Genomic DNA, 20,014 nt, shown 5'->3' on the forward strand with positions numbered 1-20,014 from the left:
TAAGTGGAATAGTTAGCTTCTCTCTGATTGCACTCCCTCTCTATTAAAAATGGAGACAGGCCGGGCATGGTGGCTCATGCCTGTAATCCCAGCACTTTGGGAGGCCGAGGCGGGTGGACCCTGAGGTCAGGAGATCGAGACTATCCTGGCTAACATGGTGAAACCCCATCTCTACTAAAAATACAAAAACAAACAAATAAACAAACAAAAAACTAGCTGGGCGTGGTGGTGGGCACCTGTAGTCCCAGCTACTTGGGAGGCTGAGGCAGGAGAATGGCGTGAACCCGGGAGGCAGAGCTTGCAGTGAGCCAAGATTGTGCCACTGTGCTCCAGCCTGGGCAACAGAGCGAGACGAGACTCCGTCTCAAAAAAAAAACAAAAACAAAAAACAAAAAACATGGAGACAGTGCCTCTGCATTTTAAAATAAAGAGATATGCTTTAGTTTGCCCTGGAGAGTGTGGCAAAACCAAAGCCAATCAATTTGTGACAGTCACATAGTTGACAAAGGAGACAGGCCAGGGCCTGGATGTCTCAAAGAACATTTACTATCCTCATATTGCAAATGAAAGACAAAGTTAAATGTAAATGATTGGATTTCCATTGATTTCAGTTCTGCATTTGATTGTCACCCATGATTCCAGTTACGGGCATTCCTATTGTAAACAGGCTAAATGCCCCAATCAAAAGACACAGACTGGCAAATTGGATAAAGAGCCCAGACCCATTGGTGTGCTGTATTCAGGAGACCCATCTCACGTGCAAAGACACACATAGACTCAAAATAAAGGGATGAAGGAATATTTACCAAGCAAATGGAAAGCAAAAAAAAAAAAAAAAAAAAAAAGCACAGTTGCAATCCTAGTCTCCAATAAAACAATAAAACAGACTTTAAACCAAGAAAGATAAAAAGATACAAAGAAGGCCATTACATGATGCTAAAGAGATCAATGCAACAAGAAGAGCTCACTATCCTAAATATATATGCTCCCAATACAGGAGCACCCAGATTCATAAAGCAAGTCCTTAGAGACCTACAAAGAGACTTAGACTCCCAAACAATAACAGTGGGAGACTTTAACACCCCACTGTCAATATTAGACAGATCAACGAAACAGAAAATTAACAAGGATATCCAGGACTTGAGCTCAGCTCTGGACCAAGCAGACCTAATAGACATCTACAGAACTCTCAACCCCACATCAACAGAAAATATGTTCTTCTCAGCACCACATCACACTTATTCTAAAATTGACCACATAATTAGAAGTAAAACACTCCTCAGCAAATGCAAAAGAATGGAAATCACAGCAAACAGTCTCTCAGACCACAGTGCAATCAAATTAGAACTCATGAATAATAAACTCACTCAAAACCACACAACTACATGGAAACTGAACAACCTGCTCCTGAATGACTACTGGGCAAATAACAAAATTAAGGCAGAAGTAAAGATGTTCTTTGAAACCAATGAGAACAAAGACACAACATACTAGAATATCTGGGACACATTTAAAGCAGTGTGTAGAGGGAAATTTATAGCACTAAATGCCAACAAGAGAAAGCAGAAAAGATCTAAAATCGACACCCTGAGATCACAATTAAAAGAACTAGAGAAGCAAGAGCAAACAAATTCAAAAGCTAGCAGAAGACAAGAAATAACTAAGATCAGAGCAGAACTGAAGGAGATAGAGACACAAAAACCCCTTCAAAAAAATCAATGAATCCAGGAGGTCGTTTTTTGAAAAGATCAACAAAATAGATAGACTGCTAGCCAGACTAATACAGAAGAAAAGAGAGAAGAATCAAATATGATGCAATAGAAAATGATAAAGGGGATATCACCACCGATCCCACAGAAATACAAACTACCATCAGAGAATACTATAAATACCTCTACACAAATAAACTAGAAAATCTAGAAGAAATGGATAAATTCCTGGACACATATACCCTCCCAAGACTAAACCAGGAAGAAGTCAAATCCCTGAATAGACCAATAAGAAGTTCTGACATTGAGGCAGCAATTAATAGCCTACCAACCAAAAAAAGTCCAGAACTAGATGGATTCACAGCCAAATTTTACCAGAGGTACAAAGAGGATCTAGTACCATTCCTTGTGAAACTATTCCAAATAATAGAAAAAGAGGGAATCCTCCCTAACTCATTTTATGAGGCCAGCATCATCCTGATACCAAAACCTGGCAAAGACAAAACAAAAAAAGAAAATTTCAGGCCAATATCCTTGATGAACATCAGTGTGAAAATCCTCAGTAAAATACTGGCAAACCAAATCCAGCAGCACATCAAAAAGCTTATCCACCATGATCAAGTGGGCTTCAACCCTGGGATGCAAGGCTGGCTCAACATACGAAAATCAATAAACGTAATCCATCACACAAACAGAACCAAAGACAAAAACCACATGATTATCTCAATAGATGCAGAAAAGGCCTTTGACAAAATTCAACAGCGCTTCATGCTAAACACTCTTAATAAACTAGGTATTGATGGAATGTATCTCAAAATAATAAGAGCTATTTATGACAAACCCACAGCCAGTATCATACTAAATGGGCAAAAACTGGAAGCATTCCCTTTGAAAACCAGCACAAGACAAGGATGCCCTCTCTCACCACTCCTATTCAACATAGTATTGGAAGTACTGGCCCGGGCAATCAAGCAAGAGAAGGAAATAAAGGGTATTCAATTGGGAAAACAGGAAGTCAAATTGTCTCTGTTTGCAGATAACATGACTGTATATTTAGAAAACCCCATCTTCTCAGCCCCAAATCTCCTTAAGCTGATAAGCAACTTCAGCAGTCTCAGGATACAAAATCAATGTGCAAAAATCACAAGCATTCCTATACACCAATAACAGACAGAGAGCCAAATCATGCGTGAACTCCCGTTCACAGTTGCTTCAAAGAGAATAAAATACCTAGGAATACAACTTACAAGGGATGTGAAGGACCTCTTGAAGGAGAACTACAAATCACTGCTCAAGGAAATAAGAGAAGACATAAACAAATGCAAAAACATTCCATGTTCATGGATAGTAAGAATCAATATCATGAAAATGGCCATACTGCCCAAAGTAATTTATAGATTCAGTGCTATCCCCATCAAGCTACCAACGACTTTCTTCACAGAATTGTAAAAAAACTACTTTAAATTTCATATGGAACCAAAAAAGAGTCTGCATAGCCAAGACAATCTTAAGCAAAAAGAACAAAGCTGGAGGCATCACACTGACTTCAAACTATACTACAAGGCTACAGTAACCAAAAGAGCATGGTACTGGTACCAAAACAGATATGTAGACCAATGGGACAGAACAGAGGCTTCAGAAATAATACCACACATCTACAACCATCTGATCTTTGACAAACCTGACAAAAACAAGCGATTGGGAAAGGATTCCCTATTTAATAAATGGTGTTGGCAAAACTGGCTAGCCATATGCAGAAAGCTGAAACTGGACCCCTTCCTTACACCTCATACAAAAATTAACCCAAGATGGATTAAAGAATTAAACCTAAGACCTAAAACCATAAAAACCTTAGAAGAAAACCTAGGCAATACCATTCAGGACATAGGCTTGGGCAAAGACTTCATGACTAAAGCATCAAAAGCAATGGGGACAAAAGCCAAAATAGACAAAAGGGATCTAATTAAAGAGCTTCTGCACAGCAAAAGAAACTATCATCAGAGTGAACAGGCAACCTACAGAATGGAAGAAAATTTTTGCAATCTATCCATCTGACAAAGGGCTAATATCCAGAACTTAAACAAATTTACAAAGAACTTAAACAAATTTACAAGAAAAAAACACCCACCCATCCATTTAGTGGGTGAAGGATATGAACAGAAAGTTTCCAAAAGAAGACATTTACGCAGCCAACAAACATATGGAGAAATGCAAATCAAAACCACAATGAGATACCATCTCATGTCAGTTAGAATGGCGATCATTAAAAAGTCAGGAAACAACAGATGCTGGAGAGGATGTGGAGAAATAGGAACACTTTTATACTGTTGATGAGAGTGTAAATTAGTTCAACCATTATGTAAGGCAGTGTGGCAATTCCTCAAGGATCTAGCACTAGAAATACCATTTGACCCAGCAATCCCATTACTGGGTATATACCCAAAGGATTATAAATCATTTTACTATAAAGACGCATGCACACGTATGTTTATTGCAGCACTGTTCACAATAGCAAAGATTTGGAACCAACCCAAATGCCCATCAATGATAGAGTGGATAAAGAAATGTGGCACATATACACCACGGAATACTATGCAGCCATAAAAAGGATGAGTTCATGTCCTTTTCAGGGACATGGATGAAGCTGGAAACCATCATTCTCAGCAAACTAACTCAGAACAGAAAACCAAACACTGGATGTTCTCACTCATAAGTGGGAGTTGAACAATGTGAAAACATGGATACATGGAGGGGAACATCAGACACCAGGGCCTGTTGGGGTGTGGGGGGTGGCTAGGGGAGGGATAGTATTAGGAGAAATACCTCATGTAGATGACAAGTTGATGGGTGCAGCAAACCATCATGGCACATGTATACCTATGTAACGAACCTGCACATTCTGCACATGTACCCCAGAACTTAAAGTATAATAAAAAAAATTTAAAAAACCTGACCCCATGAAGACTGCTATTGAGAAGGTGTTTTTGCAAGCTTAAAAAGAAAACACATTTGCTCTGGAGATCCAGAGGATCCTATTTTTCTGTTAAACAAAAGCGTTGCCTTTGTGTCATTAGCACAACTATGAAAATACAGGCTGTGGAGGCTGTTCCAAGCCTGGTTCAGAGCCACACACAACAGCCTACTCATCAAGTGCCACGCTCACATTCCCAGGGAAAACAAACACAAGTGGTATAAAAACACTCAGAGAAGGTGGCTTTGAGTAGTTTGTCCTAGAAAAACAAACACAGCTTGGTTTGCGAGAAAGATGGCAGACAATAAAACATGTTCACCCTTCCAGCAGTGTGCGGTAAGACTAAATATTTACTTTAAAACAATACAGGATTCAGTGCCTTTTATGAAGAACAAAACACTCTTCTGGAATAATATAAGGGATCCCACTCTGACTCTTCTAGAACAGACAGCAGAGTTCCAAATGGCCCAAGGTGAGGCTCCTGTGGCAGCACGAGGTCACTGGAACAATTAACCCAAGTTCACCGGAAAGTAAGTTAACTACTATTTGTTGACTAGTAAAGGCAACAATTGGCATCTGTAACTCTTAAACTAGGAGAGTAGCTCAGAATCACTACGGTTTGACAGGGGTTTGCTGTCAAACCACACATTTGGATTACACCCAGAAGACCCTGACTTGCTGGGTCTAGAGTTTGTTCTGGATTCAAATCTACACATCTAGTTATCCAGATGAAGAATCTGCCCATGGAACAGAACCTATCTATAGAATACTGTTTTTCTGAATAGGACCTACGCCTCAGAATTAAGTTCTCACGTCAGTTTTTAAAGTTCTTTTGATAGCATTACTGGTGGCAGAAGAGGTAAAGAAAATAAAAGATTACAAAACACGTTGTGGTCTCCTATGTTAGGGTTTTTTTAAAAAATCAAAGATTTCCAGAAAAGAAAGAGAACTTAGGAGACTATATATTAATGGGGGCAGCTACCAGTTACTGAGCTAATAACTAAGGTCAAGCACTGTACTAGGTATGTCACATGCCGACCTTAAAGAGAAATGGTTCCCTTGAGTAAACTAAGGCTCAAGTTGGGAATACCATGGCAAAAACTCCAGGCGAATGACTAATGTGGGGGACTGGCTCAGTTTCCTAGTTGAAGGAAGACAGCATCTTGAAGCTGGTTTCCATTTTAACGGCATGCTGTGGTCATGCAGGTTGCTTTCTGTCTGGCTTGAACACATTTATCAACGGGCTCAGGCTGGGTGGTGGACTCCTGGGCAGCAAGCCTTGCCTCAGAGGCACCTTAGTACCTTTCGATACCTCAGGCTCTGCCTTCTGAGCTTCAGCCTTCACCTGGTCACAGCTGTGCATCAGGGCTCCTATACAGACACGGCTGATGGGGGTAGGGGATGAGGCACCTCTGCCTCTACTCTGATCCTCTGTCTAAAGTGCAAACCAGCCCACCCACTGCTTACTTAAAACTCACTGAGAGGTGTCTACTAACTTCAGGAGGAAGCCCGGATGCTCACCCCAACAGCTCAGACACTGTGATCTGACCCCTGGCTTTCTTCGATGCCTTCTTCCTCCCTACTTCTGTCCCCTCTCCACACTTAGCTCTCCTCCACATCCAAGCCATAGACACTAATTACACCAACCTACTGAGAGTTCAAAATACACCAAGATCTTTCTCCTTAACCTTTGTGCAAATTATTCTCTTTGGTTAGAATGCTGTCATCCCTATGCATTCTCCCCTACCTAGCATCCATTAGATGTCACCTCCTCCAGGAAGTCCTTCCTGCCCCCCTTTTAAAAAATTTTTTTCTTATTTTCAATATCTGATGAGCTGCCCCTTTTTCATCCCTTACCAAGAGTGAGCTAGGTGCTCCCCCTAGATATTCCCACTACCACCTCCTCCCTTTATCTTAACAGTTATCATGTTATAGCAAAATTGTTTGTTTTGTTTCTCTGCTGTCCCAGAGACTGAATGTTAAGATGTCAGTCACTGTGCTTGCTCTGCTGTTGAACCCACAGTGCCTGGGGCATAGCTGGCACTCAAACAGTTGTTGAATTGAATGCTGGTTGGCAGCATCTCCTAAATTCATAATCGTGTATATTACAATGACAGAGCAGCTACCTACATATTGGGAAGCCCTACATTTCTTTTCTTCCTCCTTCTTTCCTTTTTGCTTTTTTTTCCCACCCTTAAAATCAAAATTTTCAGAAAGAGGAAGAGAAATTAACATTTTAATAAGCACTTCATATATTGCAAGCACTGACTGTGGGCCAATACTGAGATGTAAATACTATCACCCTCGTTACACAGATGAGGACATGCAGGCTGAGATTCAAGAACTTACCCAAAGTCACAAAGCCAGTAAGTGTCCAAACTGACATTCACACCCATGATGCTAAAGCCTGTGTCTTTTTCTTTATAATGTGCTACTTCTATTTGTTCAGCACAGGAGGACTTGAGGTTGTTCAGAAGGCAAGGATGGTGCTTCCTGTCCCGATGCTACTGCCCTATGTCTGTACTTACATTTGCTGTCAGCTGGGTGGTCAAAGCTGAAACTTTCTCCTGGGAGGCATCCAGTTCCCGCCGCAGCTTGCGAATCTAAAGATGACAAGGGAGAGGGTTACGTGCTTTGGGAGTCCATTTCCAAGGTGAGCAGGGTCAAACAATTGACAATAAAGAGGAAATCCAACCAGAAAGCTGTTCCTTACCTCTGACTGGCATTTTTCTTCTGGCTGTAAAGAAAACATTAAAGGAAATTAGACCAGTTAAGGAACAAAGAATAGTGTAGTCCAGCCCATCGGGAACACCATATTCAGATAGTTGCAGCAGTCTGGAAGATTTATTAGTTTCTTTTCTCGTGTATTTCTCTGGAAAAACTGGTTCAATTAAATTGACCCATCAGAAAGGCCAAATACAAACAGCTTATGATTTCTAAAAATTAGGAAGAATGAGAACACCACTCCACATTTTGGGTGTGAGGAGCCACCCTGCTCCCCAGGCGGGCATGGTGATAGGTAAAGTGCTCAGAAGAAGATATATGATAAGAAGGCCATGAGTCAGATTTAGTAAATAAAAATACAAGAGGCCTAGTTAAATTTGAATAGCTTTAAAAAAAACAAAAACGTCTAGGGCTGGGCATGGTAGCTCATGCCTGACATCCGAGTACTTTGGGAGGCTGAGGTTGGTGGACATGGTGAAACCCATCTCTACTAAAAATACAAAAAAAAAAAAAAAAAAAAAAATTAGCTGGGTGTGATGGCATGCACCCATAGTCCCAGCTACTCAGGAGGCTGAGGCAGGAGAATGGCTTGAACCCAGGAGGTAGAGATTGCAGTGAGCCGAGATCACACCACTGCACTCTAGCCTGGGCAACAGAGGCTACCCGTCTCAAAAAATAAAATAAAATAAAGGGTCTAATATGTCCCATGCAATATTAGGGACATATTTATACTAAAAAAAATTTTGTTGTTAATCTAAATCTCACATTTAATTGAGTGTTTTGTATTTTCTCTGGCAACCCTGTCTAGGGAGCAAGGAAGACTACTCCTGGGTTAATTCTGCCCCATTTTTTGCCCTCCTCTCACTTCCCTAGGACACTGCAGTGGGAGCACCAGGGTAGAAAGACCTCAAAGTGAGGAGGGTTTGGGAGCCCCTATCAGCCAGCCCAGTAACTCCACAGGTTGTGAGGATAAATGTGGCCTTCATCTTCGTGCTGCCCCATTTCAAGGACCCCAGTTACCTGTGACCCTGTGAAGTAAGCGTGAACTCTGTTGCCCCTCTTACTGGCTTCCCTTTTTGTCCCTTACATGCTGGCTCTGTGTCTAGGTGACACAGGTACCTGCTAGCCAGAAACTATAAGACCCTCTCTCCTCCCACAGGGGGAGCCCACATGAATTGGGGAGCCCGCTGCAGGAGGAACCTTTCTTTCCCTCTCCTCTAGTTCCCACAGGGGCTCATAAAGAGGAATCCTCCTCCTTCCTGGAAATGTTGAGTGTTCCTGACCTTCTCTCTACTCATTGCTCTACCCAGGGAGGGAAGAGTGACTTGGGAACCAGATACGTGAGTGAACATCAGTAAGAACTCTATTTTGTCCTTGGGTCCTCACTAGGTGTCCTAATCCAATTTTACTAGGGATAAGACCATTATTTTTTAAAAATCAGCATCTGACCCTGATGTCAACGTCTCCATTAGTTCACAATACAAAGTGGGTATGATTCATTAGAACTCGTAGGGCACATCCATCAGCTGGAATAGGTGAGGTGGGCAGCTGCTTCCTGTCTGATCCGCCTTCACCCTATGCTCCCCATTGTCCTCCCTCCTGATCCTGCCCATAAGTCCCCTCCTCTAGGTTGGCTCCTACTAGCAGCAACCAATTTTTAAATACACGGAGCCAAGTCATTTAATCCTTGCAGAAACTCCATTAGGTAGGTTTGTTTGTATTCCTTCTGAGGTTCAGAGAGGTTAAATGTCTTGTATAAAGTCACACTGAACAACCTCCTTATCTAAGAAATGCTTTCAGGAGAAGGTTGGAAGATGTCTTCAGAGCTCACTCTTCTCTCCCAGATAATAATCATTCGTCTTTGTCCATCCATCCTCACTACCACCACCTATCAAATATTTACTGATTTCCTACTGTGTGCCAGGCACTATTTTTAAGAACCTAAGATAGAGCTGTGAACATGACCAAGTCCCTGACCTTGTGTTGCCTGCATTCTGGTAATAACAGCTAGCATTTATTGAATGCCTACCATGTGCCAGAGACTGTTCCAAGCACTTTACATTCATTATTCATCTAATCCTTATATCAACTCTTTGAGGAGGTACTAATACTATTGCTTTCTGTTTTATGTATGAGGAAACTGAGGCACAGGAAGGTTCAGTCATTTGTCCAGGGTCACAGCTGGTAAGTGGCAGAGTTGGGACTGGATCTAAAGTAGTCTGGCTCCAGAGCCTATGCATATTCTCCTGCACTTTTACTATAGCCACATTCTCATGGGGGCTTTCCAGAAATAAGCCCTGAGTTTAATCCAAAGGGTACAAGTTAATGGTGAGAATGTAACCACTATCTAACATTTAGAAGGCTGGCGGAGGCCTGTTAGCAGGCTTAGCCATCCACATAGGACAAGCCCTACTTTGAAACACTTCTGTCGACAGGCCCTAACAGCCTTTCCCCATGCCTCTGCCACTGTCTGTCACTGTGCCCACCTGTCTCTGGGGTTGGGCCCCCATTATCAACAGCAGCCTAGAGAAAGCATGTGCTTTGTATCTTGCCCCCCTTGCTGCTGTTCTGCACATCTGGTAACACTATGTGAAGCTGCTAGCCTCCATCCACCCAGCAGCTCTCCTGGGAACTCAAGTGTTCCCTACCAAACAAGGAAGCAAGTCTAATGCCAGAAGTGGCCTTTGAGATTTTCTCTACTCCAAGAGCTAGCCATAACTTTTCCATGGCAATCATTTAGCACTGTGTAATCCTTTCTTTCACTGATAATTAAGATTGCAAATTTCATGCAGAATGAGAGCATTCTTGAATATTCATTATAGAGATTTCAAGGAAAGAATCTACTGTCATCCAATAAGAGCCTTTAAAACTCTCAGCTATTAACCAGGCTCCTTGGTCTGGGTCTGTGGCAACTTAATATTTCAAAGATCTCTTTTCAGACAACAAACAAGTACTTTATTCACCTTAACATTTACAAAGGTGCCTGGGGCATGTGTTTCAGAATTTCATTATTACCAAGAAGGTAATAACAGATAAAGGACCACACCTCAGTGCTAGGCGGTAGCAGAGTCTAGCCAGACTTGTAGTTTTTCTTGAAATTAGTAGACTGCACCAGCATAAAAACATTCAACTGATAGGCTATTTTTTTTAAGTCTGCAAAAGCAACCTATATTCTCAGAGAAGGCATACTGAGGACAGTAAATGGGAGCCTTTGACTCCATGACTTATGGAATGTCAGAGATCGTAGGGGCCTCAGAAGATCACCTTGCTCGGTTTCCTGATGCCAAGGGCAAAACTGGGGAGACACTCTGAATAACCAGATGACTTGTCCAAAGTCACATAGTGAGAAGAACACTATGACTACACCTCAGGTCTCTTGTTATCCAGATAAAAATGGAATTCAAAAGTATTATTATTAGGTCTTTACTAATTCGTTGAATTTATATCAACTCAGAAAAGACAATTTCAAATTTCATGAAAACAGTATCTTCATGTCCCCATACCCAGAACAACAGCTACTGAAGGAGAGTCTTTTACTGTAAGGACTTCTAGTGGTTGGCATGAAGGGGCTGGCCCCAGGAACTGCATGTGACAGTTTCCTAGATCTGAAGACACACAGGTTGAGAAGCTTATGCTCTTTCCCTCCAAGGCTGGATAATGCTGGCCAGTCTCCCACTTTTTTACTCTTCTGGAAAACCCACTCCCCTCTGTGTTGGCAAGAACCCCTGGGAATGCCACAGGGAAAACACGGGGCTGGGCACTGAAATATCCACTACAGCTTCTCTGCGCCAGTCCTGTGAAGCTAGAGTCCCATGTCCCTCTGGTGCCTACAGCTTCCTCCGTCAGTAGCAGGCTCCTTTCTCTCCTAAATTATATCCTAGGGGTTAGTCCAGAGCCTGGTATATCCATGGTGCTAGTAAATACTGTTGAAGAAGTGCATTTAGGTTTGAAAGTACCAGCCTTGGTACCCATATCCCACAGTTTCATTCTAGAAGAAAGGACATAGTTTATCTACTGGCTGACAGCTGAAAGACCATCTCTACACTTTCTTAGCAGATGATGGCTTAAAAAAACTCTCTCCAAGGTTACTCTGTGTAAAGCCTTTAAAAGGAAGCTAGGACGTAGTGATGAAATTTCAAACAAGATGACTAGCTGAGGAAAAAGGAATTTTAGAGCTGGAGGGGTGAGGTGGGTAGAAGCAAGAGTTTCTATGTCCTTCAAAACAGACCATATCAGCAATCACTGAAGTTTGTTTGCCCAATACAGGCCTAAGAAAGAACAGTTAGGCCCTGGTATCTTTAACTTGATTCTGGGGTGTCCTCTTATTTTCCAGGAGCTATACACAGTATATTCTGCTATATAGAAACCGGGCATTATCAAAACCTAAATTATTAAAACATTTGTTTCCATGGGATTAAGGGCTAAAGAATTTCCAATTCACAATTAACAAAGAGACTTTTTTTTTTCCCTGTAGAAATTCCCAAATTACTGTTTTTAAAGTAAATAACACACAGCTATAGCCATGCGCGGTGGCTCACGCCTGTAATCCCAACACTTCGGGAGGCTGAGATGGGCAGATCACTTGAGGTCAGGAGTTCAAGACCAGCCTGGCCAACACGGTGAAATCCCATCTTTACTAAAAATGTAAAAAAAATTAGCCAGGCATGGTGGTGCCTGTCTGTAATCCCAGCTACTCAGGAGGCTGAGGCAGGAGAATTGCTTGAACCCCGGAGGCAGAGGTTGCAGTGGGCCAAGGTCGTGCCACTTTACTCCAGCCTGGGCGACAGAGAGAGAGTCTGTCTAAAATAAAATAAAATAAAATAAATAGTGTACAGCTATAAAAAGTAAATACTACTGAACAAATCCAGTAGTACTGAAGATCTAAATGTATTTGATTACATTTGGCTTTCGTTTAGTAAACCTCTCTCATGGATGATAGCTAGCATTTAGGAGTGCTTGCTCTGAGCTGTGTGTACTATATTCATTGTTTTAGATTCATTTTCCCATTTCTTTCAAACCTACTTAAAAAATACCTACTATGTGCTAGGTACTGTTCTAGGCACTAGGAATAAAAACAAAAATGTCCTTGTCTAGAAAGAGTTTATATTGTAGTGAAATGTAATCTTCATCACATTTAATCCTCATTACATCTCTATAAGGTAGGAACTGCTATTATTTCTACTGTACAGATAAAGAAACTGAGGCTGTTCGGGCACCATGGCTCACGCCTGTAATCCCAGCACTCTGGGAGGCCGAGGTGGGTGGATCACAAGGTCAGGAGTTTGAGACCAGCCTGGCCAATATGGTGAAACTCTGTCTCTACTAAAAATACAAAAATTAGCTGGGCAATGTGGCACATGCCTATAATCCCAGCTACCCAGGAAGCTGAGGCAGAAGAATCATTTGAACCCAGGAGGCAGGGGTTGCAGTGAGCCGAGATCAAGCCACTGCATTTCAGCCTGGGCAACAGAGGGGGACTCTGTCTCAAATAAAAAAAGAAAGAAAGAAAGAAACTGAGGCAGACAAAGGATTAATAAATTGCTCAAGGCCTTTATTTTCCAAGTCCATCAGCAGGTGGCCAAGGCTTCTCACACATTCTAAATAGTTATCACCTAAAGCACAATGCCACTTTAACAAGGCAGCCAGTTCTGGATTTTGGGGTTGGTATAATATAATTAATAGCTGTTTGTGAATTTTAAATCTTGTTCCCTAATTAATTGATCCCCTTATAATGGAAATGCTTTCCCTAGGATAAATGCATATATTTTATTCTTGACACATTTGATAAAGGAACCCCAGTTCTCATGTTCACAGCCACACAGCATTGATTTATACTCACCGTAGAATAAATTGACGATGTGCTGGAAACCAAGGAGAGTGAGGATCCATGAACTATTAAAAGAAAAAAAAAAGGTGAATTGACAGATGGCTGTTATGGAACCAAAAAGGGGACAGGGGAGGAGACCATCAGCAATACAGGACACTCCAGGCTTGGAATGACTTAATCTCACCTTGACACAACCTTTCCTGGTTTGGCGATAGGTCTGTGACAAATAAGTAACAGTTTGCTAAGGATGTCACTTTTCTATTACCGCATTTTTCCCTTCAACCTTCTGAATACCTTTTCTCTTGACTGTCAAAATAATATATGATTACTGAACAAAAATTTTCAAGTACGGAGAAGTGTTAAGAAGCATATTCACTGTCACAACCTGCACTGACTCACAATTGCATTGCCTGGAGGCAACCTGTTACTGTTCCAGCATATTTTGCTTCACTCTTTTTTCTAATGTATTCCTTTAGGGTTAAGACTGTGTTCCAAACACAATTTTTTACCCTGTTGGCATCTGTCAGTTGTATATGCAAAAAAAGAGCTGATTATTTTTAACCTAAGAGGCCGTTGGCCACAGTAAGTTCATTCTAGATGACCATATAGCAGAATATTTGTTTAGAAAACATATCCATGAAAATATAGATTCTTTATTTGATTTCTATCATGTCTACAAAGTGATGAGCAAGTGGTGTCTTCTTTTCTGTTTCAAACTGGTTCTTTTGGACTAGAACCACTTATATGTCCTTAGCACCCTTCCTGCCCCAGCCAGTGGAGGCATCTTTTTTTTTTTTTTTGAGATGGAGTTTCACTCTGTTGCCCAGGCTGGAGTGCAATGGCACGATCTCAGGTCACCACAACCTCTGCCTCCTGAGTTCAAGCGATTCTCCTGCCTCAGCCTCCCAAGTAGCTGGGATTATAGGCGTGCACCACCATGCCTGGCTAGTTTTTTATTTTTAGTAGAGACGGGGTTTCTCCATGTTGGTGAGGCTGGTCTCAAACTCCCAGTCTCAGGTGATCCACCCAGCTCGGCCTCTCAAAGTGCTGGGATTACAGGCATGAGCCACCGCACCCGGCCAAGACATCTTATTATTTGTTCTAGGACTTGGGTATTCTGACTGCCTTCTTTTGTGGGAAGTAGGTTCTTTATTTTCTTGGTAACTTCTCAACAACTTGTTTGAAAAACAGAACTAATCCTATGTTAAGGCGTCACAGGACTTGTAACTGGGCACAGTTTTCCTGGCCATGGGTGGAATGGCTCTACTCCCACACCGAATTATGACCTGTAGTCTAAAGTGGGAGGCACGGGGGTAACTTCCACGTGTACTAAACGGCATTCATCTACCACCCACGAAGTGAACTCACCTTGGATTAGCAGTCAGCAGAAGCTACATGCCAATAAGATAGCTGATAAGTAGCTCAGCCTAACACTCAGGTTCCTCTCTGTCATCTTTCCAATAAACCTTCCCTGACCTCTCCTTCTTCCCTTATATGTTCTTGTTACACTATGAATCCTGCACTGCTCTCCCAAGCTTGCCCTAGACAGTACTTTCCTGCCTCAGAGTCTCTGCCCATGCAGTTCTCTTCATTTAGGCTGCATCTAAATACTGTCTATCGAAACAGATCTGCTCAAATGACATCTTCTCTGTGGGACCTTTCCTCATTCCCCGGACTGCCAACTGGGTGGGCTTCCTCCTCCCTCTGAGCCCACGTAACTCTTGGCTTGCTATTCCAGCCCTCTTTTCTCTTAGCAGCTCCCTAATGCTCTAAGCTGTCCCTATATCATCAAGTACATCCACCCTCCTTAGCAATGCCCTGCATTCTAGATCTTTTCCTCCATGCTTTCTTCATCCATGACTAATCTGACTCATGCCCATAAAAAATCAGGTTAAGGTATTAATGGCCAATAATGGCTTTCAGTGTTAATATGTCCAACACATTAACAGAGGCCTTTAATGTCCCAACTTTGTGGCCTAATGTTCCACAGAAGTAAGTTAATTTAGCTTATGATACAGACAATAGTGGAGGAATTATGTTGGAGGCCAAGTTGGGTGAAGAGATGTGGGTAACACATAGCCACACACACTTGCATGGCTGGCCTGCCATAGACTAGCACAGGGCTGCTATATGGCCTCTGGCTAATGGAAAATGGAAGTTTTTTCTTTTCTATTTCTACATCTCATATACATAAATTTACTGACACAGTTTTAGCAACAACTCAGTACAAGCATGGGGCCACAGGCAGAGAAGAGCACATCTGGCAGGCTTAAGGTAGAGGTAATTATTTTTCTCAATAATTAACTCCTCTCACTTTGTAAATAGCAACAGCAAGGCTGCGTTCCAAAGAGACAGGTTCCTTGATTTTCAGAGTCAACCCAAAACTGAATGTGGCTTACCTGAACCATTGCAGTTCAGCCTCCTTCAAGGGACTTGAGCCAAGTCAGAGCCTGGGTTCTGCAATGTGGTTATTTTTGGACAACAAAATGCGTGTGGGAGTTACAGAGGCTAAACGGCTAAAGCAGGCTACATAATTTTCCTCCCTATAGCTATACCTCCACATTTTTTCAGCTACAAGGAACCATAGAGACTATCTAGGCCATTTCTGCCATTGAGAAATCTGAAACTTGGAGAGGTTAAATGACTTGTTTAAGGTCACACAACAATTCAAGAACAGGATCTGCTGACTAGAAGTCCAGAGATCGCTCTGCCTTTGAGTGATCTGTTGTACTGGTTTCTGATTTTTTTTTTCATTTGTTTGTTTTTTTTTAAAGAGCCTTTTGGTGTCTTTTAGAATGGTGTCCTAGTCCCTTCATTCAGTCCACACATGGACACAAGCTAGGACTGTTTGAGAAGAAAGATGCTTTAGTAGGAGTGAAAACACTAGATAGAATGAAACAACTAGGCATATTCCAGCCAATAAAGCAATCAAGTGCCTCTGACCCTCATCACAGAGAATCTGCAGGTAACAATCCCAGACTAGGCAGGAGTTTCCACCGTTAATCAACAACAGAGTACATTAAATCTCAGAATGGTTAAGTGACGTGGCCAGACACACAGCTAGTCAGGAGCAGAAAGAGAATGTGGATCTAGGCATCACAATCTACTTCTCATTCTACAATTGGGTACTGTGGAAAGAGTCAGAAGAATGAAATGCAGTTCTGATGGCTAATGGACTGCCCTGCCTTTCCACCAGCAAAGGAAGCATCACAAAAGACAGAAGACATTGATGAACGATCAGAGCTTGCCTCAGACAGGTTTAAAAAAAAACCCCAGCTGAGTCAGGTATCAAGGTAGGACTGAGTGAAAAGAAAGAGGGACTGGAATCGAGAGGCTTAAGACATCATTGTGGCTGCATAAAGTCTTCAAGTCACTTTTGCCTCAATTTGGCCATTAAAAAAATGAGGATGATAATGGCCCTTGGGGAGAAGGCTATAATACGACAATTATAACAATAGCTACCATTGAGTGAGCACTTACAATACTCCCCTTTCAAAGTTATTTGTTAAATGCTTTCCAAGATTCATCTCACCTAATCTTCACTTCAATTTTCCAAAGCAGGGACAATTATTTTTCACATTTCAGTGAATAGGAAACAGGCTGAGCAGGTCAAGTCCTTTCTCAGAATCACATTGCTAACAGTAGAGGTGCCAGGATTTGAACCACTTCTGCAATTCAGGGGCTAGATACACAAGCATGCTGCAATACAAGCTTTCTTGATTAATAAGCTTCTGTGCTCCTGGGGATTCCATACAAACTGATAGGGTGGAGGGTTTCTGTGTTTTTCATTGCATTAGCTCTTAGTGATGATTGGTGAAGTCATGGTATTTTTTTTTTCTCTAGAATCCATTTTAATAATGCCTCAAGCATCCCCTTAAATGTACACTATTAAAGTTGACTTTAAGATCGCATAATGCATCTGATAGAAAGTAAGTTACCTGAAACACCTTTGAAAGGCTGCATCTGGGCCATGCCTGTACCTAATCTACATATTTATAATTCCTAAAACTCCTTCAAAGTGGAAAGTGCTAATTAAATTGCACAAAAACCACACACAAATACTTGTGCTACTTCTTCCTAAATTTCTATTCTGCTTTATGGTATATAATACACCTAACTGATTATTACAAGGAGGTTCTGTTTGGTTCAAACATGAAATGTCAATTTTCTTCCAACTGCTCCTGCAATACTGGGAGTTAATAAATTCAAAAGAAAAAGGAATTTCAACAAAGGAATTAAAAACCTAATTACATAAACTCTATTTTGTTTTCGAATGTAATACCCTTAGAAGAAATAAAATCAATCTGATGCCATATTTTCCAAAAGATGATAATGTTATGTATTCACAGTGTATTGACAGCGGTCCCTATCCATTCCCCTAAAGTTTGACTTTTACCTCTGTGCTTCAGTTCCATGTCACCATGAATCATTAGGTTTACAAAAGTCTAGACACTGCTTGTGGGCAAGCACTTTTTATCAATGTCATTTTGACATCCCAGATATTCCACAGTTGTGCTGTCTGCCAGCTTGATTCCAGATGGAATAAATAAAAGCTATCTGATGACGATACTATAATGGTCCTGGACCTTTATAAGGCGAAGTGTGCTTATTTGGACAAGTTTCAGTACTGGACGTGGTTCACTCAGGAACACACATGGCAGAGAAGAGGAATACAGTGCGGAACAAACTCCATATGCAAATCCTTCCCGGGGACGTTGGGAAATGCTCCGTGGTGATGCTTGGCCAGTACACTGACTAGAAAGAAGTTCAAGACAAACTGCCACTTCCTTCACCTTAGGATCACAATATATTCTCTACTATCACTGTTCTGAGCAGTTATAGCATTAATTTCTAGCTCTTAAATCTCACAAATGCCCCTCAGTGACTCAGGCTTCTCCCCCCCTTAATCCTTGGTCCCAGCAGCTTCCCATATATGGATTTACAGACTTGTGCTGTTCACTGAATGTCATGGTATGCAAATGATACATAAATCAGGGTGGAAAGTATTAAGTTACCAAGAAAATAAACCAGGGGGCAATTGCTCTGTAAATACATTCTTTAAAACTTCTGTTAAAAAGAACATTAGGCAAAAGCAGAATCCTGTGCCTTGTGTTTCTCTCCCTTTTGACTTGAAACTTCCTAAACAATCACAAGTTTGTTTGTTCTTTCATGCTGGGAGGATGCTGCCCCTTTTTCCCTACTCATATGGGGACTGGGAAGCACCTATAACTCACCCTCCACATTCTGCTTTGTCAATGGCAACAAAGAGACAACTAGATGTATAGTCCTCAGACTAGGCTCCGTTTGCTCCAAGATTCCCCATTCTCTGGCTGGGGACTTTGAGCTGCCAGGAAGTCAATGCTGAAGCTGTGTTTTTACAGCTATGTTATTATAGCTTTACGGCTATGTTATTACAGGCCATGACATGTAATAACATTATTGTGTTAACATTTATATGTATTATCTCATTTAATTCTCATAATTCCATGAGCTGAATACCATTATTACTCCTATTTTATCCGTGAAAAAACAGAGGCACAGAGAGGTGAAGCAACTTGCTCAAAATCATATACCTAAAAAGCAGTGGAGCTGGAATTTAAACTCTGCTAGTCTGACTCCTATTCTTAATCATTGGTTGATGAGCATTGCCGCCAATGTCCTATCAGCCCCATCTTCATGGGGTGGGGATGATATCCTCCACAGAATTTTTACTGCTTACTCACCTAACTCATACCTTGGGTGATGGAACAAAGGAAGAGAGAAATGAAGTGAGCTGTGAAGACGGCTGACAAAGTTGTTCACAGAACTTTTCTCCCATGATTCTGATTAAAATGAACCAAACATAAAATCCAACCTCAAATATTCTCAGTTGGCAACCAAAGAAAGAAAAGGGCATAACTGAAAACAATACACTTAAAAACCTAGTGCTTGAGAAAAGAGATGAAAAATTCTGGAGCAGAGCAGAAAGGCATGGCTGCCCGGCCCCCAGAGCTACATGGGTATGTCAACACAGGGAAATGAACTCTCCAGTAGTTCTCTCTGCCAAGATGGTGAACCGGTGGCTGAGCCTCAAGGTGGAGGCGCATGCCAAGAAGCTGTGGCCCAAGTCCAGGAGGGAGAAGCCTAAAGCGGAACTGAGTCAGCTCTATAGTTCACCAGTGATTTTTAAGCAGCCTCGTCCTTAAAGGCCTGGAAGGTTAATTAAGGGTCAGGCCAGACCTTACTCTTCAGAGATCCCCATCCCTGACCCCCAGAGTAGGTGGGAGAGGTGGGAGCACTTATAGGTGGGCTCTCAGGTTAATGAAGTGAACTTAGCATAGAGGACCCTTAACTACACTGAGTAACCTGGGAGATGGTAAGTTTCCTTCCTACCTTCTTCCTTTCCTTCCTTACCTTCTTCAAACCCATCCCGGAATGAGCCTGAACGGCTCATGGTTCTGCTCTTCTCATCCAGGGACATGGAGCTATTCCGGAAGCGGCTGTCAGTGTATGGATCATACTGCCCATCGGCATTGGAGAGGCTGTGGGTCCTCAGCATGGTCGGGTTGGACAAGCTCATCTGGGTGACAGTGGTGGGACTCGCTGGAATAAAAGGAATAGAATCAAAAGGTTAGACATTCATGTCTCTGTTCAAATCCTGGTTGGGGACAAAGAGAAGACTGCTTATTTTTAGCCACATGTGTTTCTGCCAACTCTTCTCCCATCTGTTTTCTAAAAGGTAGTCCCATCAGCATTTGAGTTACACACCGGGCACTAAAAATAAGAGTGGAAAGGCAGGTCAGG

The 20,014-nt window shown here is 41.9% G+C and overlaps 1 protein-coding gene across 11 annotated transcripts in view; it reads right to left on the reverse strand.

Annotated features, from left to right (window-relative positions):
- Nucleotides 1–20,014, reverse strand: part of NAV2 (neuron navigator 2) — a 779,302-nt gene that overhangs the window by 51,976 nt on the left and 707,312 nt on the right. For 10 of the 11 annotated variants that reach the window (XM_063671085.1, XM_063671084.1, XM_054438543.2 and 7 more), the window contains 4 exons: nucleotides 19,625–19,813; nucleotides 13,244–13,296; nucleotides 7,394–7,417; nucleotides 7,209–7,283 (listed from right to left, as the gene is read on the reverse strand). In XM_063671085.1, coding sequence (XP_063527155.1) covers nucleotides 7,209–7,283; nucleotides 7,394–7,417; nucleotides 13,244–13,296; nucleotides 19,625–19,813 — 341 coding nt within the window. Of the gene's footprint in view, nucleotides 1–7,208; nucleotides 7,284–7,393; nucleotides 7,418–13,243; nucleotides 13,297–18,954; nucleotides 19,054–19,624; nucleotides 19,814–20,014 lie in introns of all 11 variants that reach the window. The other variant, XM_063671089.1, reaches the window with a different exon arrangement.

The sequence above is a fragment of the Pongo pygmaeus genome, chromosome 9, assembly GCF_028885625.2.
Source record: "Pongo pygmaeus isolate AG05252 chromosome 9, NHGRI_mPonPyg2-v2.0_pri, whole genome shotgun sequence".
Taxonomy (NCBI): Eukaryota; Metazoa; Chordata; class Mammalia; order Primates; family Hominidae; genus Pongo; species Pongo pygmaeus.